The 27,366-nt window shown below is 38.0% G+C and overlaps 3 protein-coding genes across 5 annotated transcripts in view; 2 read left to right on the top strand and 1 right to left on the bottom strand.

Moving 5' to 3' along the window:
- Window positions 1-27,366, top strand: part of LOC145491439 (uncharacterized) — a 172,901-nt gene that overhangs the window by 123,291 nt on the left and 22,244 nt on the right. The gene's annotated exons all lie outside the window — the stretch shown is intronic.
- LOC145490839 (chromosome transmission fidelity protein 18 homolog) overlaps window positions 3-27,366 on the top strand; it is a 29,002-nt gene continuing 1,638 nt past the window's right edge. The window contains exons 1-23 of one of the 3 annotated variants that reach the window (XM_081469940.1): window positions 3-162; window positions 2,031-2,240; window positions 6,142-6,446; window positions 7,497-7,592; window positions 11,217-11,269; window positions 12,151-12,292; window positions 12,824-12,988; window positions 13,633-13,665; window positions 14,418-14,515; window positions 15,060-15,183; window positions 16,043-16,088; window positions 16,555-16,636; window positions 16,791-16,884; window positions 17,141-17,239; window positions 17,959-18,283; window positions 18,429-18,481; window positions 19,027-19,197; window positions 19,798-19,947; window positions 20,702-20,832; window positions 20,923-21,007; window positions 23,588-23,646; window positions 23,740-23,848; window positions 26,353-26,404. In XM_081469940.1, coding sequence (XP_081326066.1) covers window positions 81-162; window positions 2,031-2,240; window positions 6,142-6,446; window positions 7,497-7,592; window positions 11,217-11,269; window positions 12,151-12,292; window positions 12,824-12,988; window positions 13,633-13,665; window positions 14,418-14,515; window positions 15,060-15,183; window positions 16,043-16,088; window positions 16,555-16,636; window positions 16,791-16,884; window positions 17,141-17,239; window positions 17,959-18,283; window positions 18,429-18,481; window positions 19,027-19,197; window positions 19,798-19,947; window positions 20,702-20,832; window positions 20,923-21,007; window positions 23,588-23,646; window positions 23,740-23,848; window positions 26,353-26,404 — 2,764 coding nt within the window. In that variant the 5' untranslated portion in view covers window positions 3-80. Of the gene's footprint in view, window positions 163-2,030; window positions 2,241-6,141; window positions 6,447-7,496; window positions 7,593-7,978; window positions 8,452-8,532; window positions 11,270-12,150; window positions 12,293-12,823; window positions 12,989-13,632; window positions 13,666-14,417; window positions 14,516-15,059; window positions 15,184-16,042; window positions 16,089-16,554; window positions 16,637-16,790; window positions 16,885-17,140; window positions 17,240-17,958; window positions 18,284-18,428; window positions 18,482-19,026; window positions 19,198-19,797; window positions 19,948-20,701; window positions 20,833-20,922; window positions 21,008-23,587; window positions 23,647-23,739; window positions 24,314-26,352; window positions 26,405-27,366 lie in introns of those variants that run through there. The other 2 variants (XM_081469939.1, XM_081469941.1) reach the window with 2 other exon arrangements.
- On the bottom strand, window positions 4,507-6,009 carry LOC145490840 (uncharacterized). Its single transcript, XM_081469943.1, has one exon. The coding sequence runs from the start codon at window positions 5,397-5,399 to the stop codon at window positions 4,881-4,883; it is 519 nt and encodes a 172-aa protein (XP_081326069.1). The 5' UTR covers window positions 5,400-6,009; the 3' UTR covers window positions 4,507-4,880.

The raw sequence follows: 27,366 nt of genomic DNA, 5'->3' as shown, positions 1-27,366 counted from the left end.
GAATTTTCAGAGCAATATGGCGGAGTAGTGTTCGAAAAGAAAAACACAATCAAGGACAATTTTGGGCGAAATCCCTAAAAATGGAAGACTGGGATATTCCCGTTGAAGATGATTTTGAATCTCGGTATGCGGATGAATTGGAAATGCTTGACGATTTTGAGGGTAAGTGTTTGCTGTGATGCTAACTGAATCAGAGAACTCTAAATGCCATGTTGTTCGGGCCTGCTTTTCTCATGTTCGTCAGATAGAGATGTCTTTCGATTCACGAGCTAGATCAAGTTACTTAGAATCGTATTTCGAACTTATCTATACATTTCGTCGCTTAAAGCACTTGAGCTTACTTCGTCCAAAATCTGTATATATTTAGAGCTGCGTACTTAACAGTTACATTGCAAAATGTCAATCAACACCAACTACATGTATCAGCTAATGGCTTACTGGAGTGAAAATTGACCTATACTCAAAACAGGGGTGGTGGAGGGGGGTGGTGCCAAGAGTAATGGTTGGTGTTTTCGTGCTCCGTTGGGGGAGATGGGCAGAGCAAAAAGAAGGTCACACTTCCCCAGATCCCCAGATCCCTACAGTATCAAATAACATATATATATCTTATTAGATGTTTTGATGTGTAGTATCGCTGTATATTTTTACGAGATGTGCTGTATTTTGACGAGCCCGTAAGGCTTGTCAAAATACAAACAAAAAGTAAAAATATAAAGCGATACTACATGCCAAAACATCTAATAAGAGATTTATTATCCAACTGCTGTAGTCAGTAAATTTGTCAATGACAGAGGGAGAGTGTGACAGTTTTGCGTGCACACGCCAACCTGTACGGCAAACAGGTTTTCTACTGTACAAATAACTGTACAATATCGCTGTATATTTGTACTGTTATTTGGACGGTATTTGCTGCAGTTGGATAATAATGATATGTATTCAAGCAAGGTAAAAGTTACCACAATACCGCTATAAACTTTTCTTTTATCTGGCAACCTTCAATTGCTTGATTACACTGCCACGCCATCAAAAAGAAAAATCGTAACCATTCAGTAAATAAGTCAAGAATCTGGGATACAATTGATGATAAATAAATAAACAACCTCGCAAAGATTTAAATATGTGCGGTTTTTCATTCAAGTGTTATTCTGAAAAGTGTTTCACCCAAATTTATAGATGCCATGTTGATACCCTTCTGATGGGCACCAACATGGCGCCGTAACGTGACAAAAACATCTAACATTGAGTTTTGCTACTGAAATGGAAGATTATCACTCTAGAGTTCTGACACATTGAAAGTAATAATTCTTTTAGAGCAAGAACTGTTCAGTTTTTAAAAATTGAGCCGTAACTCCCCTTTTGACTTATGTGAAAGCCTTCTGAGACCACCATTTTAATTTCACGCAATACATAAACGTGGAAATTCAAATGTCCTCTATAACAGAATGAGGAACCCTGTTGAGCTTAAACGTTGTAAAATGTCAAGTTCTTAGAGGGTCTTATATCTGATGAAACTTAAACTTCAGAAGGATTGGTAAATTTTAATTTTGGAAAATGATGAAGTCACACGAAAACTGGCAATACAGATACCTCACTAATGGGGGCACTTTTCCTTAATAGTGGTGGGGGTGGGAGGACAGGGGGCGGGATCCCAGGAGAATGGGGGGTGGGAGGTGGGAGAGGAAAGGGCGGGAAGCAGGAGTTCTAAGAAGGCAGGAATCGGGAGAGTAATGCAAAGTGCTAATTTTTGCTATTCATTAAGCGTTCAAATACTTTCAAAAACAGAACTCAGTATGTTATTTGACTAGCATTTAGCGTCTTTTGAGACTTTTGGGCCAACGAGCACACAAAAATTCACCTTTGGGCTAAAAAAACCGAGGCTTACTTCCAGTAAAAATGGAAACCCTTTTACTGTGGTTCGTCATAGGTCATGAAGTGTTGTTGCTTAAGCTGTGAAAAGACGTGAGTAAGTGGAGACATGTTGTGTCTAGAGGTCCTGCTGTTAACCTGATAATTTTCCATCTATTATACAGAGTTTGCTCCACCATCAAAGAAGAGCTTGAATTTTTCTGGTACAATTAATAATGCTACTAATGGAGGGACAGTGGACTGTGTTTGTACCAGTAAAATCACAGAACAAGCTAAATCAAAAAAGCGAGACTGTGATGAAATGTTCTTGCCGCTCTCCAGTGATGAAGATGAGGATGTCAGTGGCCAAAATAAACCTATGTCTCCTGAACCAGGTTTGTATTGACAAAATAAATATTATTAGCTAATTGAGGTGTTGATAAATTTTGTGCTGTAGTAGCTGAAACATTAAAAAAGCATATACAGTAACATGGATTACCTTTACATGTATAGTGGCAGTAGTAGCTATTTGTAATGAAATTCAGATGAGAGAATGAATTCTGTTTAGAGGTGGGTTACAGTTTGTTGCAATCCTAGCAAACAAAAGAGCCAAAGGGGATTTTGTTAACTCTGGTTTCTGAAGTGCCAAGCATCAAGTAGTAATACTAGTCCTGCCTGGATAAGATTATAGAAAACTGCAGATTGCCCCCCTACCCAACATTTTGCCACTCACTGAATAATTTATCAGTTCAATGATCAATACCCATTTATAAATCCTGTTTGGAGAGGAACTGTGAGAGCAAAACTTGCATCTTGCCCAAGAAAACAACACAGTAACCCTGGCCAGGCTGAAATCCAGGCTTCTTAACCTAGAGTCCTGCAAGGTAACCATTTTGGTAATAATAATAATTATACAGGTATAATCCATGAAGGTAAACCAAAAAGTGACCTGACAGAGAGAATCACATGTAGTAAAGACATGAATGGTCATCATAGTTATGTTCACAACTTAAAGGTAGATAAAGTCTGCATACAAGCCAAGGGCTCATTAGGCTGGAGCTTATCCTGGTTTCAGCAGCATGAAGTGACTAGGGAGTATTTCTACCACCCCCTGGATAGGATGCTAGTCCATTGCAAGGTTACCCCCCAGCGTTAAATTTACTGGTACCCATTTATACACCTGGGGAGAGAGCCACTGTGAGAGTAAAGTGTCTTGCCCAAGAACACAACACAATGTCCCCGACCAGGGCTTGAACCTGGACCCCTTGATTCAGAGACAAGCGCACTAACCATGAGGCTACCGCACCTCCCACAACTTATAAGTAGTTGTGAAATAATTTTTTTTTAAAGCCTGTCAAAAATTGTTCATCCTGAATTTTTTTCAGGCTTTAATTTCACATCTGCTTTTAAGCAACTTAAAAGTTGTGTACGTATTGCGATGATCATTCATGTCTGTACATCTCTCCCTACAGTTCAAATAGATTATAAATGATCTGGACCATGTGTACTAAAGGCATCCACGGTCAAGTGTCGATCGATACTCTCGATCGATACTCTCAATTGATATCTCGATCAAGACTCAATTGACATCCTGATTGATTATTGGTCGACACTCTATCGATACTTGATCAACAGTGGGTTGATCATTGGCTGAGTGTCCAATGACTCATATGAATCAATTGAAAATTAGTTGACTCTGGACTGACTGTTGACCAAGATGTTGATGGAATGTGGATAGAGTGTCAACCGAGGTGTTGATGGAGTGTCAATTGAGTATCGATTGAGGGTTGATCGAGGGTATCAATTGAGGGTATCGATCTGAAACACTTGACCGCAGATGCTTTTAGTGCACATGAGCTGATGATCTTTCATGTATTCACTTGCATAATTATGGCGCGTTTTCAGGGTCAAAATTAAAAACTAACTTTTCCACCTTTCCTTACCTGCTAAGTAAAATATCTGTCATTTCCTGTCTTTGAAATTAGACGGTACGCATCTCTTTTGACCTCCGAAACAATACATTCCGCGTTTCCTGAATACTAAAATCATAACATCCGGCATATTTTGACCTTTGAACAAAAGTCTCCGCGTTTCCTGACTTCTCTCGAATTTTAAGTCCGGCATGTTCTGACTTCCAATGTAATTAGTTACCAAATACCGTACTACTTAGTTTAAACATCTCAACTAAACATCCCATGCCGGCACCTGACAAGCCATTTAGTTCATAATGAAATCTCGCTGCTGAGCCGACATTCTGATTTGCAAAATTTGCAAATGCGCGTTTTCTGACTTCTCGATTCTACCAGGCGTCTTTTCCGCGTAGGCGTGGATCCTACAATAATACACATAATTAACATGTGATCAGGGTTTTCAAATTGAAATAAAGTAGCAGGAGGAAATCATAAAGTAGGCGGCACACTCTAGGGTCATGATAAAGGAGGCCACACGTGTAGAGGAGTGCCGGAATGGCTTACCTCCTCCTGCACGGGGGAAGGGGGGGGTAGGGGGAGGGCAATGGGATGAAGACCGTGGAAAATTTGAAAATCTGTTTGTCTTGAGAAGCATTTTGATGACTGAAAAGTGCTTTTGTTGGAGGCTACTGTACACTTTATTTTAACAAGGGTTTATTAAAAATTCCTTGAGGGGAGTCCATATTCTGCCACTGCTTGTTGGAAAAGGCCAAGAACAGTAGCTGCGGTATTCTTTGTTCCAGCCCTAAGATATACAGGAAATCTTGTGTATCCATCAACTCCACCATGCACTACAATCTTCCATCTGAAACTTAAAAATACATGAGTCCATACTTTGCTGTCCTTTCATGGATTCTGTCCTCACTACCAACAACTAGTCTCCTTCGTAGCCGTTTTTTGGGTGTCACGCAACGCTTCTTTGGAGAGAGCGTTGCGTGACATCCCCCCACCCCCGCGCCCCCAAAAAAACCGGCTGGGAAGGAGACTAACCAACAACCACCTGAATTAGAAACTAGGCGCAATAAATCTGAATAAATTTTATTTATAATCAATTACGGAAAAGGTTTACCTGATCAATTTATGATTCCCGTCTATGTGCCATGTGCCACAGTACACAGCTCTTGGTGTAAGGAATAGCCATCTCACTGCAAGTCCCTCCGGATCCGTTCTTTGCATGCATTCTCGGGCTCTCAGCTGGGACACATTTATATTGCGCAACACTAGCTGCGATTGGACCCTCCGATATCCTGCATCTGAAAAATCCCTATGAAAGGATCTTACCATGTTATCAAGGTCATCATCACTAATGGTTGTCGTCCTGTCGGTAATGGAGATATTGTACTCCCGCATACGTCTTTTTATGGTACTCTCACTCACACCAGGGACTCTGGACATGTCGGGTAAGTTGATTTCATAATCGGCAAGATATTGCAGCTGCTCCCGTGGAATCTCGAACCTAGGACGCTCAACCGTTCTAGGCTGGTTTGCTACTACTGGGGAGGAATGATACCAATTCCGCTCTACCTCCGACAACATTCGCGTCACAGTGGCGAGTGAGGGTCGAACTGTATCAAACACCTGCATGTTGTCAGCAAGTCGAACCAAATGGCGAAAAATTTGTTCCAATCGGAACAGAACATAATCAGCCACATCTTCACTAACTGTGCCCTGTTGAAGTCTCCTTGCAAGGTCGAAAGATGTATGGCGAAGACTGCTCAAGAATTACTCTTGTGCCGTCGACTCCATTAATAAATCCCCGGGAAAACCCCCGGCCCCCTTGGGTCCTGGCACTAGGTTTGCATCAGGGGATCCAGGCTTGCGCGGAAAAGACGCCTGGTAGAATTGAGAAGTCAGAAAATGCGCATTTACAAATTTTGCAAATCAAAATGTCGGCTCAGCAGCGAGATTTCATTATGAACTAAATTGCTTGTCAGGTGTCAGTATGGGATGTTACGTTGAGATATTTAAACTAAGTATTATGACATTTGGTAACTAATTACATTGAAAGTCAGAACATGGCGGACTTAAAATTCGAGAGAAGTCAGGAAACGCGGAGAATTTTGTTCAAAGGTCAAAAATGCCGGATGTTATGATTTTAGTATTCAGGAAACGCGGAATGTATTGTTTCGGAGGTCAAAGGAGATGCGTACTGTCTAATTTCAAAGACAGGAAATGACAGACATTTTACTTAGCAGGTAAGGAAAGGTGGAAAAGTTAGTTTTTAATTTTGACCCTGAAAACGCACCATACATAACAATTATGCAAGTGAATACATGTATATGAAAATACATGTTAACTAACAAAATGTAACTTGAAATGTTTTCAGCCCCATGTAAAAAGAAGGCTCGCCTTAGTCCTGGAAAAAATGGAGCTGTTGATGAGACAACTCATAATGCTAGTGATGTGCGAAGTCCATTGAGACAGTTACAACCAAGTCCAACCCAGTCACGTAATGTGCCCAGTCTTGATAAAAGATGGAGTGATATCACTTCTGCTAGGCCAGAGAGAAAGAAAGTCTTTCGACGACCTCCAGTGAGTTGTGATTCAGTTTCCATTACAAGAATGGATGGACAGAGGCTTTACCTGTCAATCAAAGGTGACAGGGAAGAGGAATCATTGGTACAATCTAAGGTGAACTATCTAAGTGCCTTGTTATTCTGATTAAAACCATGATTTGAAATTAAGAAGACTGTCAAACTTCTTAAGGTTACATTCAGTAAAATGTAAGAAAAATTGATTACAATAACTAGCCTTATGTTTAGGAAGACTTCAATGGCCATATTTAAATCTGTCTATGCATGTATGCAGATCATTATTAACCCATTGACTCCCGGAGCTTTTTGCCAAAGATGCATTTTTTTTGGACATTTTGGGGATTTTCAGCCTGGATATGGGCCAAATTAGCTCCAATCTACTCAAAAAGGCATTTTCAACATAACAGCATGCCTTTCTTTCCACTACAGACTGTAGCATCATGTTTTATAACATTTTTGCTCAGGCATGTGCAGAAATCAAGATTTCGCAAAAGTGACCTACATCTTTAGGCTTTTCAGTTTTTTAATTTTTTTTCGCCTTTCCTTTTTCTCCTTTTCTTATCTTTTTGCTGCTGTGATTGACCTTCTACTGGGCTTGCTTCCAGTTCAAAAATTTCTGAGAAAGCATCATCAAGATGGGCAATTTTTTCCATGGAGTAGTTAAGTGTAGTCGCAGGAAATTTTGCTGCAAGTTTTTCACTCAAATTTCTGAGTATTTGTGTGCATATTTCAGGTTCCATTGAGCCAATCACTCTAATCTGGGTATCATTGGAACGATATTTTCCTCCTGCAGAACTTGAGTATAGATAATGCCAATTTTGGTCAAAGGGGATGATGTCAGAAGTGGAACAAAGGCCAACACTTGTTACGGCTGGTTAGGCGGCACCGGAGTCTATGGGTTAAAATTAATAATTATTCAATTCTGACCTGCATGGTTTCACATGCAACCATGTCTCAACCAAGCTCCCTTAAACCTGTAAGACACTACTACCAATACTCTTTTGCTGTTGTTTGCATCTCATGTGATGTAAGTGCCACCACCTTCCTCATTCTCTTGTCAAAATATAACTAGTGCTGTCAGTGTAACCAAAAGAACTGATGTTCAGGCTAACACTCTAGCCCAGTTTTATATGTGATCTCTTTTCAGGGATTGAGAAAGAAACTACTCAGAAGAGGGACTGGCAATTCACTTCAGTTGTTGTCAATGCCCTTTTCGGACCTTCACGAGAGTGTGGAGGAGGAGGTATACATGGACTGTGTATTACAATTGAGTGTGCTAACTCATGTCAGCGTCCTTAAGAACTATGCACTTTACAGTACTTTGTACAATATAGACAGCAGATAGAAGGGACTGTCTTAGGGCTTAAGTTAAAAAAAAATTTATTCCCTACAGGGCTCGACACTAACTTTTCAACTTACTAACCTAGTGGCTAGTGACAACTTAGATGTTACTAGCCAAAAATTAATTTTACTAGCCAAGCATTGATGTTGGCTTCAGCTGTAGCTCCAAAAGCAGCAGAATTACTAGCAAGACTTTAAAGCACAATGCAAGCAACTCTCTTTAGTACATATTGTTGGTAATTACACTGTACTTAAACCAGTTCCAATAATAAAACAACAAGATGTGTTATATTTATAAAACAACGTGAAAAATGAAAAAGAGCGCCTCAGTATTTTGGCAGTGGATGTTTTAGACTTACACCTTCTTCCTGAATTCTCATTTGCTGGCTTTTTCTTTTTTACTGCTGGTAAAAAACCTCTTATATCCATTATGGAATTTTAAGAAATACAAAATAATGCAATTTTGCATCTGAAACCTCTTGACCAGTTGACATATAGTCGGCACACCTTACTCACTGTAGCGACTAGAACTTTCTTTGCTTTTGGGTGTACATTTTTCCATGACCCCTGGGAATTATGCAACCCACTCTGTAATACTTAAGCGTTCTTCATTATGCGTAGTTTTGTGTTTTTCATTTTGGCCAGTGCTTGTTAGCGCTGAAAGTTCGGTCTGCTGGTTTTTACTGTATTTTTTCCTTAGCTGCTTCACTGTTGTGTGAGCCCTGAAGTACAAATTCTAGAATTCGAGTTGCCACAGTTTTGTAAGTTTATTTTGCTCTGTTGTCAGTTTTTTTGTGTCGTTATATTATGTACTTAAATATTTTGTCTCGTTTATTTTTCAGTTGAATCACACACACATCACACACCCATGATCACTTTTGTTTCTCTCGTGTTTACGCCCAGTATGATTAAACTTATGCATTCAAACTGTGACGTCTGTAGCACTTACTAGACCTACACTCGCGCTTGACTGGTAACGTTAAACACTCGGGCAAACCAATTTATCACCGAAATTACACCAGTTTTAATTTTGTTTAATTGCCTTGTGTTTTCCTCACATCAAATCTCTCAGGCCAACAGATCACAAAGAAAAATCCAGTGATTTTACTGAAAAGACTTTCAGGACTCTGTTTTCTTTGCGACTTCCTTGGAAAAATATCGAGACCCCGAGACGTCATCGTAAAAACTGTTCAGACCTCTTCAGTCTTTTGACAGACAGGAGCTGTAGAATTCAAACTGTTTCAAAAGCAGCATTAGCGAAACTAGACTGCTAGTAGATGTTGAAGGAAATAAATCTTTCTCGTGTAATTATTTCTGCAGTGGTACATGGACGTTTTGTCAGTATGGACACAATGACAAATCACCAATGTGTTGTTATGCTAAATGAAATGTTATCCCTTTATAGTTTCGCACGATTTTGCGCATGATTTTATCAGGATGCTCATGTTTTGTTCTGCTAATTTTTTAACAAAAAAAGAACATCGGTGTGTGCTTTCAGAAAATGCAGTCTTTGTCGAATATTTCTTTCAGTATAATAACATGTTCAGTTTTTATACCCTTTCAAGTACCACACAGCGAAAAGTAAACATGATACATCCACAATGAAATTCTGACCTTGTTTCCGAGTAAAGCCAGTGTTAGTGTTTGACTTCCTCGAGGAAGGCAGAAACTAGTTCAGCCAATTTCATTTTGTTTACTAGCAAAAGTGGCTAGTGGAAATCGAAAACCTACTAGCCAAAACTAAATTTCTACCAGTCTGTGGCTAGTTGGCTACCGTTAGTGTCGAGCCCAGCCCAGCCCTGCCCTACCATTCTTTTGAGCTCTCACGATACAAAACATGTTAAAAGTTTAGTTTTAGAGTGTAGTACAGTAAACACCCGCGTATAAGAACCTAGAATTTTTGGGTTCAGGCTGAATGGGTTCTTATATTTTGGGGTAGTTTTTCCGAACTCAGGCTGATTAGGTTCTTAGTAGGTTCTTATTTGTAGGAGTTGTCATAGTGATACCATTCAGAGAGCTACTGTAGTACTAGTATGTCATAATGGTTGAACATTTGTATTTTAAACCGCAAAAATGCCAAGCCTTATTTTTTAAACAATAATAAATTCAGTATCATAGGCTACCATATTTACAGTTGTATTTGATAATAATGTAAATTGTTAACAGCAATATAAATATATAAATAAAAACAGCAAAAATAAATAAAAACCCAATTTAGGGAATTAAAATTGAACCAATTTGAAAATAATCAAATACAATGTGAAACAAAATATTAATTTTCTTGCGTATTGAAATAAAGATGCATTGTACTGTACACAGAAAGAACAAACATTTTCTTTGGGTATCACTGTTACAGTTGGAATGAAAAAGACAAGCAGTAATGTGTATTTCACATGAGCAAAAGTCAGGGCACTCTACAGATTCAAGTCCCAAGGCTACACCAGTATAATTTTATACAGTATTCTATACTCTGTATTTAAAAGATTTTCAATTAAACAAATAATTTTCATGGTGTTTCTCAGAAATTTCACAATTTCTATCAATTAAAATCCAGTATTTTGGCTACAAAATAAGAGTGTTTTTTTGTATAAGAACCTATTGTTCTTTGCCAGCCTAAATAGGTTCTTATATATTTGGGTATTAAAATGCCCAATTTCAGCCTGTAGGTTCTTAAATCACTAGGTTCTTATACGCGGGTGTTTACTGTATTGCTGAACATTATTTTTTTACTTTTCCTTTCCATTTTGATAGACAGCTGAGCAATACTTTACACTGAAATATATGTGTTATACAATTCAGTCGAACCTCTCCTTTCAGACAATTCCATAACATGGACACCACTTCGGCTCAGAGAAACCAGGATTGATATGCATGTAATCTGTCCCTCCACAATACGGCCACCTCCATAGTAAGGACACTCAGATCTACCTCTTTGGTGTCCATCTTTAAGAGGTTCAACTACAGTAAACACCCACATATAAGAACACATGGATTAAGAACATCAGGCTGAAATTTGGCAAATAAAGCACCACTTTTATAAGAACAATATCAGCCTGGAAAAAAAAATAATGTTCTTATAAAATGGGAAGGGTGTCAGATTTGCAGATGTACAGTGGACCTCTACTTTAGGCATTTCAAGGGTGGGGCAGCATATGGATCTGCCACAGAACTATACATACACCCTTCTTGTTACTGTTTTGTTACATTACTGATTACAGTAGACCTATTTGAACATTAGGTTTTTAATTATTGTTCCATCAATTTATGTAATTGTCCAAAAACATGATTAAAATTTCTAGCAACATTTTTTATGCTGTACAGCACTGAATTTAAAAAATTTAAGAACATTTAAGAACATCCTGAGCTGATTTTTCACTAAGCATCCGATAAATAAGAACACAATCAGTCTGACCTCTGAAATTGTGTGTTCGTATATGCGGGTGTTTACTGTATATGTTCATATGTGTTGAGTGAAAATGTTTGAATGCTCTAACTTTCACTTGCTGAATGTCATTGGTTTTGTCAGAGACGAAGAAGGACAATTGAAGAATCAGAAAGGCTGACAGCATCCTTGCACAGGTAACGATAATAAAATGAAATGAATAAATTACAGGAGATAAATTGATGCAAAAATGATAAGAAATATTTTACATAATTGAATAAATTGCATTACTTGCAGGAATGTAATGCATGCAAAGCCTACAGGTACACACTCTTTGACATGCATTACTTGTTCATGGTATCATATGTATATGTATGCAAAGGCTAAAGCTACATAGTGCTTAGTGTGCATATTTATATTCCTACATGTATGGTGTTGTACAATAGAATCACAGGCATCCAAATAACGCATAAAAAAGCTACCTACATGTAACCCTTCATACCCATGATGCCTGAATGGCTAGGATACTGGACTCCAGATTTGCAGACTGGGTTCTTGTACTTTTGAGGGTCATTGTGTTGTGTTCTTAAAGCTAGATACTTTACTCTCACATTGTTTCTGTCTACCTACTGCTAGAAGTATAAATGAGTACTTGGGAACCTAAAAATATGGTGGAGGTAAGGGAGGGAGGGTAGAATTAAGCTGGGTTGGATTCAGTGTTACTGATAAGTGAGGGGCCTCAGGTCAATAACCTGTCAAGTTCAGCTACATGATGTGACAAAGTAATGGAAAATTTATTATGATTAATTTTGGTGGGAGCAGTGGAAATTGACCCCTTGGAATTCCTTGTAGACATCCCACCTTGAAACTTATCTGGAACTCTGTAGATTAGTTTGCATTTCATACAGGGTGGGGCGGGGGGGGGGGGGGGGGGAGGATAGCAATTTTTCTAGTTGCATCATGCTATGGAAACCAGAACAAACTCTGGTTGAGTAGATCACTTTTACCAAGAACAGATCTTGTACCCTCTGTAATGCTGTTGAGATATATTTTGACACGATTCATACATGTACCTTAGAATGCTTGGTGAAGACTCAAATATGGAGGAACCTGCACAGAAAGAAGCTGACATAAATGAAGATGACCACACCCTTCCACAACATGCCCTGTGGGTTGAAAAGTATTCTCCAAGACATTTTACAGAACTGCTCAGTGATGATGTGAGTAGGAATGTTTTATTTGTTTTTGGCTGACGTGTTACAGTGTACATGTACATGACTGTATATTGGTTGTTATGCGTTATCTTAGTGGACAATAATGACAACAAAGACAATGATCAAGCCCTTCAGGGCAATGTGTTAATACTGACATAGGAGGTACTAACAATGTCCTTGGCTAATAGTTAGTTTTGGGGCAACTAGAAACTTTACTCTCATAGTACCTCTCTCCAACCAGGTATACAAATGGATACTGGCATATTAAATGCTTGGGATAACCCTGTGATGGATTATCATCCCATCAAGAGGGGAGTAGAAATACTGTACCCTTGGTCACGTGTAACACTAAAACCAGAAATAAGCACCAGCCTGATGGGCCATCAGGCTTGATCATTACACGTACCTTTTCTTATTACAGGCAAATCCTGTGCTCGTGTTGTCTATATAATATCAAAGGAGGTTTAAATTAAATGTCTGGTTAACTGAAGGTACTGTTATGTATTTGAAAAATCAAAAGTTCTTATTTGTTTCTAGGCCATCAACAGGACCCTTTTGAAGTGGTTGAAGCTCTGGGACAAAACTGTCTTTGGGAAAGGACAAGACAAGAAATCAAAGCCAAAACCTGAACAGATGAAAAAACAAAAGTTAAACTTCAAGAAACAGCAAACCACAGGAGTTCAAGATGAGGCTGACTGGAATGTTAGTATCAGATTATTACTCTTTCACAAGGAGTTGTATTTGTGAAAAGGACAACATGTGTAAGCTTGAGGTGGACAGTAAACTGTTATCAACTGGATTAGGTCAGTTCTTGACCCCACTGGGATCCTCAGAATTGTCACAAAGTTTTTTGGACTAGGTAGTTGATTTTGCCATCTCTTTCAATTACCCAGCAGAGTGGCCAATCGAGATTATAAAGTAGATGGCAATTTTGCTGCAGCTGTAGTAGCTGGCTACTTTTGACAACTCTACAATGTAGGTGTTGCTTACATCCTGTAAGTCCAAGTGGGGATGTGCTCTTCTAATCTGTTTTCCAATCATTGTTTTGGCATGTGTTCCTTGGCACCCATTGTCTTGGGAAAAAGAGAGCTTTGAGGATTAAGGGTTAACATTTATTTATAGTCTGAGATGAACAGGGAGTGACAAAATACAGACTTTAAATCACACTCAGGTCTGCATAAACAAAGGTAAATTCATACATATAGACCCCAGTGAAACGTTGCCATATAAGCTTTTGTGGTACACAGTCAAACCCTTATAGAAACCTCTTGAAAGCATTATCACAGACAATGTTTGGTTTGTCTAGTCAATGTAGCCTTGCTCAAGAACCTTTTTCTATTTCCCAGGAAGTTGATGTATCTGGTCGTCCTGTTCGTAAGGTTTGTAAAATTAATTTTCCAGATGAATACTGTCTAATAAATTATTATTGCTTATTGCTAACGTGTTAAGCAATGAGTGTGAAGTAGTGAGTGGTGTTCAGCACGCAAGCATAGCAATATGAAGAAGTGTGAAAGCATGGCAGAGGTGAAAATATATAGTTGTGTTTGTTAAATGTTGAGGTCCCTTTTCTTAGACTTTCCCTGCCAGTCAACAAAATATACAATGGGGCTGTGTACATAAATTTTCTTTGTATTTTCACAGAAAGTGACAGGAAGGGAAGTAAACTAAAATTTAATATTAAATCACTTTAAACATGTTATATAAAATGTGGGGTGATTATTTTGTGGTTACTCTTTCTTGGTGCAAAGAAACAAGCTGTAACTTGATGTACTATGTAGTAGCCCAAAAGTCATTCTTACTAGCCCCCAATAATTTCTTACTGTCATAATTATGAAATTTAAAATTAAATTAATAAGTAACAGCAATTTCTTCTCTTACAGAACTTCTGTAATTTGAATTTCCTCAAAAAGTTTCCCAACATAACTTCACTTGCCCAAAGGATAGAATCCTCTAACCTGACAGCAAACGCCGCTAGCCCCAGAGTATTGGACATAACAGTTATGTTTGCAGTGCACGCTACTCTTTGTGATTTTTGTCACTGAGGCACAATGTGTGGTACCAGTTTAACACTTCATGCGCAAGATAAGATTCTAGCTTTAAGCTATACTTGACTGAATGCCTGCTTTTGCAGGTGGCACTTCTCTGTGGGCCTCCAGGGCTTGGTAAAACAACCCTTTCTCATGTCATTGCTCGACATGCGGGATATAATGTGGTAGAGATGAATGCAAGGTGAGAATTGAAGTGTTAACAAAGTTTAGATCCTAACCAACAATTTGTTAAATTGTGTTGTGATGTAGGCTTTTAGCCAGATGGGTGTCCAGGCATCCTGTAGACGACCACTTTGTAAAGAAAATTGTTTTATTTTTCATACGTTTTGTTATAAAGATAACCAGATAACATCAAGCTTGAGTCTAATGCTGAAACATTTGCGAGGAAAACTTATATACATTTTTCAAAACTTAGGCCGAATTCAGATTAGATTGTTTTGAATCTACATAATTAATTAATTTTTTACATACTCGTGTTTTCCACATAGTTTTTACTTGTAAATTATACCGATATATCTATACATATTTTTAATTTTTAGTTAGCATATGATGAATGGAGAACATTTTTTTTTATTTAATGATATAATAATGATATAAAATACTGTTAAAGAGCTAAATCCTGATGATATGTTTTCCTGTCTGGAGTGTATTGTAAGGATGGTAGCCTGCTTCTGTGTGCATCTTTACATGATAATATTATTATAACTTTAATGTTTGTGTGTAAGTGATGATCGCTCCCAGGAAGTTTTCAAAAACACTCTTGAAGCATCAACGCAAATGAAGTCAGTGCTTGGACACAGTGAAAAACCAAACTGCTTAATTATTGATGAAATAGATGGAGCACCAGCAGTAAGTAAAATAATGTTTCAAGCCAATATTTAGCCTGATCACATAAAATAATATTGATCATTTAAAAAAGAGTTTTACAGAGTTTATGTTGCTATAGGTGGAAAAATGTATAAAGTATTTTTTCAATTTTGAAACTTTTACTTGTACTCTTGACAGGTCATTTTTTTCTTCAAAACTTTTGCTAACTCTCCAGAACTCAAAAAAAGATTTTTTGATTCATTGAACTCCTAAATATGATATGTTCTGTATGTGGCAGATTAGTTGTTTTTCATTTGCTGCAAGGTGTTTATCAACTTTATGTTGATAAATTAACTGCTGTAGCAAGTTTGTGAAGTTAACATTCCAAGCACAGACCCTTTTCATAAATGACTGCCAATTATAAATTCTTTTGTAAGTGTTAAAATTAGCCTTACTAACCTGGTCTTTGAGTTGATAATTCAACATAATTTTTACTCCTAAACAAGGTCAGTGAGGCTAATTGAAATGTATACAAAACAAATTTAAAATTAGTAGCCGTTTTTTAAGAGTCTATTAGCCTGTCATCAATTACAGCTCTGACAAAGGCTTAATGCTCGAATTATGGGCTTCACAAACTCACTACAGCAGCTAATATACCCTTATCAACTTCAAATTGATAAATAGCTACTGGGTAGTTTCACTTGTCTGCTGACACAGCCCAACAGTTTCTTTAGAAACTAAAATAAATCTGTTCAATGATTCAATGGCCTTTGCAATGACGCTTGTGTTAGATCTACGACTCGACTATGACACCAAACTGAGAGGTTATACTGGTTAGAATGTGATAATTAGATATTTGCCCTGTTGTGATTGATATCCTTCTTATTCCATGTTACAACAGCCAGCAATAAATGTCCTGTTATCAGTTATCAAGCAAAGGGATTCAGGTATCAGTGACTATAACTTACAGTGCATTCTTGACTGAAATTAAATTTGGTGTTTTTTAAGAATTCACTCTCTGTACATGAAATGCAGTTACACGGTAAACTTTATTTTTTTTAACAAAGAGACACTTCTAAAGGTTGCTCTGTACTGATGAATGCCCTCCTTGAAGACTTAACCTTTTTGCCTTTCATTTGATGTCAAACTTGCAGGTGGAATGTATTATTGTCAGCGTGATGGGCATGTAGTGGGTCTGTAATGCATTACTAGCTGTAGCCCTTCTGTTCTTATTGAGGGCCTGTAATGCTATCTGATATGTTCTTAGCATAAATGGTTTCATCACTGTGGAATCTCCTGGTATGTGAATAAAACCAGTTCACACCATAGTTAGTAGAGTCAATTTTGGCAACAATAAGTAAATACTTACAGTGGTTATAGTGAGAACAATCTGAGAGATGCCCTTCTTTACAGATAATGCTCCTGGAAAGAAAGGAAGAAAGAAGAAGAAAGCAGGGCCACTGTCACGACCTATCATCTGTATTTGTAATGATCAGTAAGTTGTTATCAGATGAATCTACACCTAAAATAAAATTCCTGACTAAGTCAGTAGTTGATGATTGGATCATTGGGTTATTTTGGTAGAGTGTCTAAATGGTAAACTCTGTTACATTGAGTTATTTCCACAGTTATCTTGTTTCTTTTTCTAGGTATGCACCTGCTTTGCGTCAGTTGCGTCAAGTCGCATTTTTAGTGGCATTTCCATCAACTATTCCTAGTCGTCTGGCTACTCGTCTATTGGAGGTAATTTTATCTTTTATCAGTGGTAGTACTTTTACTATCAGATGCGCAGTATTCTTATATCAACTTGAAAGTCCCTGTCTATGTTTTACTGAAACCCTTTATCAGTTTCAAACTTATCCATACATGTTCTTAATATCTCAATTTTGAATCAAGGTAATTTTCCTTGTTGTCATCACTTGCATTATAAGTTAACATGATCTCTCCTGGGTACATTATATCTTGATGAATCTTCTCACTTTTCCTCCTGTTTATTTAGATATCCAGACAAGAGTCAGTCAATACAGATATGACGACTTTGACGTCGTTATGTGAGAAAACTGACAATGATATTAGGTCTTGCTTGAACACCCTTCAGGTAAGAGTTAATTATTATGGACGGTGCCTACCAAATACAAAGATCTTTTCCCCAGATATTTTGGACCACGTGGAAAAAGTAGTTCTCAAACTCATTAATAATTCATCAAGTGTAAACAACGGAAATCATGACCGTAGGTTTGTTTGGATATCTGATTTTAATTAGCATAGATTTTTACGATTTTAATTCTCTGTTTTCTCCTTGGTTTTAGTTTCAATTGAGAAGATATATCAAACACTCAAGACAGTGTTTGACCACATTTCCAAACACCTCAAATTTCGTCAAAAATACTCCGCTACGCGTCGTATTTTCAACTCTCTTCTCGGCGTTTGGAAATGTGGTCAAACACTGTCTTTCGTGTTTGATATGTTACATCTTAGCAAGGGCTATGGGAATCCACAAAGAAAACTGGGGGTAGCCACTCAATTTTCCAAGATAATCAAGATTTCAATACCGTAACAGGTGCTGAACCATACCTGTTTCCATCATGTTACAGACATTGGTGAGATTTTCCAGATTGACAGAGAAGCTCAGAAAGGGGACTTAAGTGGGTTAAAATCCAGAAATTTCCTGGGGAACATACTTCTGGACCTATCTGGAAGCTTGTGCCTTTGGTGCTTGTTGCGTGGGAAATCTGTCACCATTTGTCCTAGATCCACACCCACTAAATTTGAACTTAATTTTTGCAACTTCACTTATACAATTTTCAATCTTTTCAGTTTATACACAAAAGACATGGAAGGGTGTGGCTTGAGCATGTGCAGTCAATGGACATTGGTCAGAAGGACTCCCACCGCAGTTTGTTTTCCATATGGCAAGAGATCTTCCAGCTACCCAAACCAAAACGTCGTCGCTTTGCTGCCATTGCAAACAATGAAAATCAAAATAGTCTAGCCAATAACAGGGAACTGCTTTCAATGGGAGCTCTAGAAGGAAATGTCAGTAATGCTAATGAACAGCGAGGAATGACATCCCTATCGAGCCGTTTCCATACAGTTCTACATTCTGCTATGTCAAGTGGACAGTATGAGAAAGTGGCACAAGGTAGGTGTGAACTCATTTATTCTCACTTTTGATTAATGAATTTATAATTAATAATAATTAATTTAATAATTAATTAATAATTAATGTGAATAGAACCCAGTGTAGGTGTAAAAATGACACTGCTCCATTTCTTTTGTTTTTACAGGTTTATTTGAGAACTATTTGCAAGTGAAGTTTAAAGATCCCAGCTTCGAAGTGGTATGGCAAATAGTTAACAAAGGAGATTCATAAACATTCACACCACCACCATCATCTGCATTCTTGTATCTGGTATAAAATTCATGCCTGGTTGATTCAGTCACTATAAGTGGACCGATTTAAGGGCAGTTTTAGACAGTACAACTTTGTCGCATTTAACATTACAACCATACAACATGAACTGTTTTATGTATATCCAGCCTGCAACTTCCTTACAATTTGAAGACCCCCAAACGATCACGACATAATTTCGGTATTATTTTATGATGAAAGTGGTATGCAATTTTGACGCAGTGCAAGCAATGTGCCATGTACAAATGTTTACATGAAAAAAGTTGCATAGTCTAAATGAACCCTCAGAAACAGACACCCTTACACCCGCACAAAATAAGTTAATATACGAGGCAATTGAGAATGTCTGGTGATTAGGTCTTACCAGTGCTTACAAAAGTGAAACTTTACAACATCAAGAAAAGGAAATGGATTGTGTTGTTAGTCTTGTTACTGTAAGTTTACTAATAAGCCATTTTGTTGACTGACATCAGGTGGTCTCTGGAACAGAGTGGTTGGAATTCTCTGACTTTGTAGAACAAGCAGTGTTACAGCGTCAGAGTTACATCCTTCAGGGCTACAGTCCTTTCCTTTCAGTGGCCTTTCACTTGTTTTATGCCAGTCAGGCACACTCGAAGCTAAGGTACCCCAGCAGTCAATATGAGGTACATAAAACAGATGTTTAGATACATTCTAATGTAATTACGATCTGTATTGAGATATAATATAACAGTTACATGTAAAATTACATTAGTTGGGCCAGCAAACACCTCGCCCGGACAGAAAACTCAGCAAAGCAGGCACCTCTCTTCAGTGGACTTATCTCTTACAGCAGGGATAGAAACTAAGTTTTCAAAGTAAACCATATGCGCAAGTGACCTTCAGAAACACAGCAACTTTGAGACCTGCCTGGGTGGGTGGGTGGGTGAGTGAGTGAGTGAGTGAGCGAGCGAGCGAGCGAGCGAGCGGACGAGTGAGTATTAACCTCTGTCCTCGTTACAGCCAAAATGGCCGAATTGTTCCGTTTCAGAGACTGCTTGATTAAAATTTCGAATTTTCTACTGTATAATGGAAATGATTCAACCATAACCTGTACAAATCAAGTTTATGTCATGCCCTGCATGCACTGTCTGTCTCTAGGTCTACTTAACAGCATGTCAGAAGGTGTCGAGCAGGTCGTCACTTTGTAAATGCTCTTTCGTCACTTTGTAAATGTAAGTAACCAGAAATTCAGTAAACTGATATTGTGTACTATAAATTTGCAGAGTCATCTTAAAGAAACGAAAACCAAGAACCTTGTAAACACAATCAAGAATGAATCATCCCCTCACATCCGGCAGAATATAAGTGTTCGCACGGCCTGCCTTGAGCTGCTGCCGTTCATATTAGAGGTGATCACACCAACACTGAGACCGGTAAGTATGTTTACTTGTTATTCTCTGAATCCTACAAGTGATTGGTTAGTTTTCTTCGCTGTTGTCATTAGAAATCTCGAGCTCATAATGTAATTGTCAATTAATGGTTACTGAAGTCGTCCACGAAATGGCAACGTTTTCTCGTTTTTCGGAAGTTTCGGAATTAAATTCCCGAAAAGACTAAAGAAGGACATTCGCAAGTTGTTGACATTAAAATCTCGAAACTGTTGGGAAAAAAATGGTGCGCGCAAACACAACTGCAAATTATAAACGTCAATTCAGTCCGCGCCGTCTTTTGTAAACTAGAAGTTTAAAAGTTTAATACTACCTCTAGAAAGAATTGAAAATCGTCAGTTATAATTGTGCTAAAACAAGTTGGCCTCATCAACTATCACCTCATCAAAATCTCTAGTTCATAGTCTAATTGAATAATAGAATTTCTGTGGCAGTAAATACCATTAAAACAGTGTTTCTGCAAATTTCAATTGGACCTGTGTAAGTCAAAGAAATCTTAGTTTCAGTAGTAGTTCTGTCTTTTTCGAAGACGATCAAAGTGATCCCTCCTCGTCCATTTGATTTCATTGACTTTTCCGGGTTTTGTGATAACTGATAGGCATGTTATTGTATCCCTTGCATTAAACCTAGCACCTGCATGATGTCGGTCTTCCTTCCCAAATCATGTGCATTTCGTAAGTAGAATTTATGAGAAGCGTTAAGAAACTGTGCAATTTTCATTTGTGATATCATTTTGCAGGTTAACACTCAGTTGTTTTCAGCTCGGGAAAAGCAGCAACTTGCAGAGCTGATCGATACCATGATTGGCTACAATCTAACTTACCATCAAGAAAGGAACTTTGAAGGACAATACACTTATGTATTGGATCCGTGAGTATCGAACACCCGCAGGTACTTGAAAAACACGATCAGGCCTTCGTTCAAATTTGTTAAAATTCCACGTTACTTCTTTTACCACAGGAATGTTGAAGAAGCTGTGAAATTCTCAGGTTTGCCTCAGCACAGACAGTTGACTTATGCTAACAAGCAACTGATAGCAAGAGAGGTAATAACTAGTGCTTTGGCTCTAATGCTGCACTACTTGTTTCCATATTTGTTGTCAGACGTCACTATGCAGTTATCCTGGCCTTGACTCGAACATGCTAACCAGCCATAAAGGGTTAATAATCAACTTAATATATAGATTTAGGCCAGCCTAAAAGCGTAGCTCCTGGGCCGCGTTGTTCAGAGTCAAATAACCCAGAAGAAAGGTAGAATTTTGATTTCAGTTTTGTAGCTTTGCGGCGCGGTTCTCTGTATATTGTTTGGCCTTCTGTTTTGAGCTTTAATAATCACTGTATACACAAAACAAAGCAGCCAAAAAACATTTGTATAGAAAAAAAAGTTATAATTCGGTTAACTTTTAATCCTTGGTTAGCGTTAACCGGCTTCCGAACAATCCTGCCCTGTTTTCAACAAGTTAACCTGAGATGAGCCCGCGATATGGTCACGTGATACTGGTCAGCGGATACCTTGTTTTGACAGGTGTCAATTGATCATAACATGGATGTCCAATATCAAAGAAGTACACGGTAAACCAAGACTGCATGTCTCTGTCAACCTATTATTTGGAGTATGGCGGCCATGTTGCGCGACTCCGTCGTCGTCGTCGTCGTCGTCGTCGCCGTCGTGCGTACGCGCCCACGAGCAATACCGCTAGCCATGATGACCATGAGAAAATCAACTCATGGGTTTCCTTTTCTCTCCTATATGAGTATGGGGCTCCGCTTGGCGGCCCTTCGGGCCGCCGGAGCTCCGCTATAATGACTCTATGCAGTGATAAGCCAATTGACTCAATTCCAAATACTTAACAATTATTCCATGAGCGCGCGTTGGATATGAGATGGTAAATAGCCAACGAGGCCCGTAGGGCCGAGTTGGCTATAACCAATCTCATATCCAACAAGCGCGAATGGAATAATTGTTTTATTAAATTCGGTGCGTTTGTATTCTTGGAAATATAGCTTAATTTTTATTGGGTTTTAATTTTACAAAACGACCGGAAGTCGATGTGACAAAAACAACAAGTGGGAAATCACATGACATGCGCGCCGTTTGTAAAATTAGTTGAATGAAAAATTTGAGAGCGAAGCAAACGAATTTGCTGAATGAAATTGCAATCAAGTAGAATTCAAGAAACGTCTATCAAATGAAGGAGATATAACCTTGGCCAGAAAGTTTGAAAAGCGTTCAAGTTCGAGTCATGGAGAAGAGCCAAATAATTGTGCACTTGCACATTGCCATTGTAATAATGCTGCGGAAAACTTTGATCGCCATGTGACACAGACGTTGTGCCAAAATTATCCTCGACAAGATCTCTCTCAGGATTTGAAAGCCTTGGCATTTCGAGCTGTATGTGTGGAGCTCATTGTTGGTCAGTTTTAGAGTCAAGGACAGAAACTATCTTAGCGTCAGATTCATCTCAAGAATCTCCGAGGCCACCCTGGTGGTTTTTCGTGGCTGGTAAAGAACCGGGCTTACTTCGGTTCAGCTCAAAACACTCAACTCCTTGAGGTGTTTTTCGCAAGGACAGAATTGTTGGCGCTAGCTGTCGTTGATTCTCTCGTCGTCGTCGCCCAAAAAAGAGACTGAGATAAAACTAGGTCGTCCTCTGTAGCGGTGCGGGGTTCTTGCTCTCGGCCGATCCGAGCTTGCTTAGTCGAACAGTTTCCTCATCTGCTCATTGGAAACTGGTTTCTTATGGACTACGCCGGCAATTATGCCTGTTTTCCTGCGGCCTTTTACAAATGCATATGCTCTAATAATTTATTTGCCTGGTCAGAGATAATGGAAAACGGTTTGTTGTGCGGCGGCGTGCGAAGGAAATGATCAACTGGCGGCTTTAATGGATTTAACCAATGAACTTTTGCAATACATGTCATCTTTCTTCCTCGCAGACGAGTAAAAACACTTCAACTGAACATTCAGTTCTTCTTTTGACATTTCTTATATCGGTTTCGAAAATTTGGTGCCACCAGGAGTAGCAAGCCATTCTGTTCAGGTAAAATTTGTTTTTGTTACATAATCTTCATGAATGCGTAAAATCTCGCCGGTCATATTTTAATTTTGCAACTTTAAGGGAAACTTAACGTATACGTAATGTTAAATAATCTTATCTCGAGCTTTGTGGCTTTTTTGTTGATACTGGGTCGGCATTGTCCATAATTTCCTGTATTTGCTGTGTAGATAGCTCACCGAATGTGCTTTTTTTCATCCATTTTTTTTTGTGGACGAAACTTTGCTTCACGCGAAAAAGCTCATGCCGAGCGACATTTGCCGCTTTCATTTCCATATAAGGTCAAACGCAGGTATAATGGCTGGTAACCGAGATCCAGTGAACCAATCAGAAAGCTAAAATTGCATTATCCGAGGTTGAGAATTTAATAAAGACAGATATCCTTTTAAAAGAATGAAAAAAAAATTGTAAACCTGCCACATAACAACAGTTCTCTTGGAAGAACCGATATTCTGTGATAATTCAAGAATTTCCAGTCAGCGTTGCCTCTTAACGAATTTTTATTACTATTCAGTAGTCATAGCTTGATCTTTGTTTCTAATGTCACGGTTTGTAATCTTTGTGGTGCAGATTGAGCTGGAAAAGATGAGAAGAGCAGAAAAAGCTTTGACAGCTCACATGGACGTTAAGTGAGTATTGTACAGTGTTAATCATTTGCTTGCTCTGATGTTAAACATGTAGTCACGAGTTGAGTTTCTGTTTTGTTTCTTCACTTGGCTCAGTTCCCCCGTTATTACCAGCGGTTCCAAGAAGCCAGAGGAAGCAAAGCCTAAGAAGCCTGTGGTTGTGTTGTCTTTGGATACGAGTAAAGCGAAACCAAGAGAGGCAAAGGTAAATGAACGTTTGCAGAAATGTTACGACCACCGACCGACCAACGGAGTGGTCGGTCGGTGGTCAGAGAAAAAGGTGAATAAGGTGAACAAAGAATTTTCTGACCCCAAACATGTTTCTGATGCATTTAATAATTATTTTACTAATGTTGGCAACAAGCTAGAGAATGAAATACCTAGAGTCAACAAAAGACCTGAGGAATATCTACGTTTACCACAAAGCAACAGCTTTTTTATTTCTCCCACCACAATCACTGAAAACATAATATCTAGTCTCAAAAGTGGAAAGGCTGTAGATCCTTTCAGTATCCCCATTGACATACTCAAGCTTCTAAAATCTGCTACTTCCAAACCATTGGAGATTCGTTTTAACACCTCATTCTCAATGGCACTGTCCCTACTGACTTCAAACTAGCTAACATTATTCCAGTATATAAAAAGGGGTCACGAACTTGCTTGTCCAACTACCGCCCAATTTCTTTACTTTCGGTTTTTACTAAGCTGTTGGAAAGACTTATGTATAATAGATTAATTAAATATCTAGTTAATAGTAATATATTCTACAACAAGCTATTTGGTTTTCGAACCAGACATAGTACAGATCATGCCATTCTCTGTATAATCGACAAAATACAGAGGGCAATTGAAAATCGGAACATCCCTTGTGTAATCTTGTTAGATTTTAGTAAAGCCTTTGATACTGTCAACCACAATATATTGAGAAAGAAATTGGAGCATTATGGTATCCGGGGTATAGCCAAGGAGTGGTTTATTTCATATCTAAGCAATCGGCGACAAGTTGTCACTGTGAATTCAGTCACGTCAACACAGTGTAACGTGACATGTGGAATTCCACAAGGGTCTATCCTTGGACCATTGCTCTTTTTGATATATATAAATGACTTTCAAAATAGCTCAAGCCTATTTGATTTTCATCTATTTGCAGATGATTCTAACTTATTTTGTGAACATAAAATTATTTCTGCATTTGAAGAATCCATAAACAATGAGCTAAGTAACGTTCACTCCTGGCTCTGTGCCAATAGATTATCTCTTAACATTGATAAGTCAAACTTCGTAATATTCCATCCACCACAAAAGAATGTACAAAGCCTTAATTTTTGTCTCAAAATTAATGATAAGCAATTAAAAAGAGAATACTGTATCAAATACTTGGGCATTATAATAGACTCTAATCTTAGTTGGAAAAAACATGTTGATTGCACCGTTAAGAAGTTCAGGAGAAGTACTGGAATTCTTAGCAAAATCCGTCATTATGTAAGTCAAGAAATTTTATTAACTTTATATTATGGCTTAGTATATCCTTTTCTGATTTATGGACTCATTGCCTGGGGTAATACTTACAAGTCTACTGTAAATCCAATTTTCATCTTACAAAAAAAAAGCAGTACGGGTGATGACATTCTCTAGCCTTGATCATCACTCTAGCCAGCTATTCAAGTCTCTAGAGGTCAGTAAATTTTCTGATCTCGTTACCTTCGTCATTGCCACTTTCATGTATAAATTTCATAATCAATTGTTACCCTCTGTCTTCCAGTCCTTCTTCATTAAGTTAGATACCGTCTACAGTTACAATACCAGGCATTCTGCTAAACAGTCTTACTATCTTCCCAAAGCAAGAACGAATTATGGTAAATTTAATATTCGATTTCAGGGCCCTAAGATATGGAATGCTATTGATTATGATATAAAGCACTTGCCAATTTCATCATTCAAAGTTAAACTGAAACAGAGCTTTCTCCAAAGCTACTAGTCAATTCTCTTTTTTTTTTCACATAAAGATAATATCACTGCTTTTGTAACGCCTTACCATTATTTATCTGATATTCTTCATTGTTCAGTTCAAATATATTTTTTTATTTAAGGTAATATTACGCGTGTAATTTCAGCTTCTTTTCTTCTTTACTTTATGGTATATATTATATTTTGTATGTGTGACTGTGTGTACGTGTGTGTGTCCGGCCAAAGCTTGACTAACCAATTTGTAAACTGGCAACCCGGTATTTTTAACCTAGTGGTTATTTCGGGTTGCAAGAACCCTAATTCTTAGCAATACTTTATATATTTCTGTGTTAATTAATGAAAAAGGGTAATAAAGAGGATGTTGTTGTTGTTGTTGTTGTTGTTGTTGCTACTGAATCAGACTGACTATCGGACGGACGGACTTAGGATTAGCTGACGGATTGGCTGAATGAATGAACAATGGATTGATTGATTGACTGACTGATTGATTGAGTGATTGATTGATTGATTGATTGATTGATTGATTGATTGATTGATTGATTGATTGATTGATTGATTTACTGGCTGACCCACTGACTGACTGACTGGTTAAATATTATTAATATTAATTGATTGATTGCACTAAGTTTAATTGATTAGCTGATTATTAATTGATTGATTGCACTAACTTTTGCTTTTTCTCAATTTCAGTGATTCCAATTAGTTAACTAACTATTTTTAAATGTATTTCTTTCTTTACAGCCTGCTTTGGACTTCTTTGGTCGCCCAATAAAGGTTAAACCAAAGCTTACAGGTAATCAACTGTAAAGTATAGTCTTGTTAGATGCACGTGTGCGAGAATTAAATTAAACGTCTTACTTTGATGGGTCTGGGAGGCGTGCCGGGCATGTGGCTGGATCCTAAGCTTACAGTTCCAGTCCTTATCAATTTAGTTAGTACGTTTTGCAAAACTGTTTTGGATCGACGTTTTACGACAAAAAATTAAAACAAGCAAAGCGATGCAAATAATTTTTTGATTTTCTTAAACCTTATTAAATTCCACGCATGGAAAGTTATTTTCACAAAGATTACGCAACGAAAACGTGCATTACAGTTATCTAAACTTGCGGACTGAATCAAAAAAGTACGGAAAATTGCACTATTTCTGAGAAAACAAATAGTTATGGTTTACATCAACATCGTAGTTTAGACCAGTGTTGTTGTGCAAAGAAAATCGTTACGTGTTCGTGGATATTTCTCATGAATTTGACGAGATGGCATGAGGAAGGAGCAATAATCCATCTAAACCGGACTATAATCCTATAATCAAAGATTCAAGTTGTGATGCTACCACTGAAGGGCCACAAGACAAACCAAACAAAGTTCTTTCAAGTTGTTGTGCAAGAAAATGCGAGAAAATAGGAATTTCCTGGTAGATGAGCCCAGAAACAGGTCCGGAAACGTTTTTAAAGGGACAAATAGTGTCTGAGGTTCTTGGCCGACAACGCTTTTTACACAGCAGCATTTTGTGCACTTTTGGCCTGTACGAAGCGCTAGCTAAAGGCAGCCACCTTCAAAACAGGTGAAAGACCGATCTTGTGGCAAGAACACTTTAAAGACTTCAAAGAAGATCACTTTCTGATAACAGTTTCGTATTTCAGTGCCAAATAAGTTGTAAGTCTTTCTCATTCGTGTTTCATGTCAAAATCTTGACAAAAAAAAGTTTCTTCGCAAAACAACTCTCCAAATGTCACTTTTTTTCTCAGAAATCACGTG

The sequence above is a fragment of the Orbicella franksi genome, chromosome 6, assembly GCF_964199315.1.
Source record: "Orbicella franksi chromosome 6, jaOrbFran1.1, whole genome shotgun sequence".
Taxonomy (NCBI): domain Eukaryota; kingdom Metazoa; phylum Cnidaria; class Anthozoa; order Scleractinia; family Merulinidae; genus Orbicella; species Orbicella franksi.
Note: the sequence above shows the minus strand (reverse complement) of the source record. Positions and strands in the feature narration are given on the sequence as shown.

Excerpts from the sequence above, each read along its gene's own strand:
- LOC145490840 (XM_081469943.1), bottom strand. The coding sequence starts at position 5,399 with ATGCAGGTGTTTGATACAGTTCGACCCTCACTCGCCACTGTGACGCGA.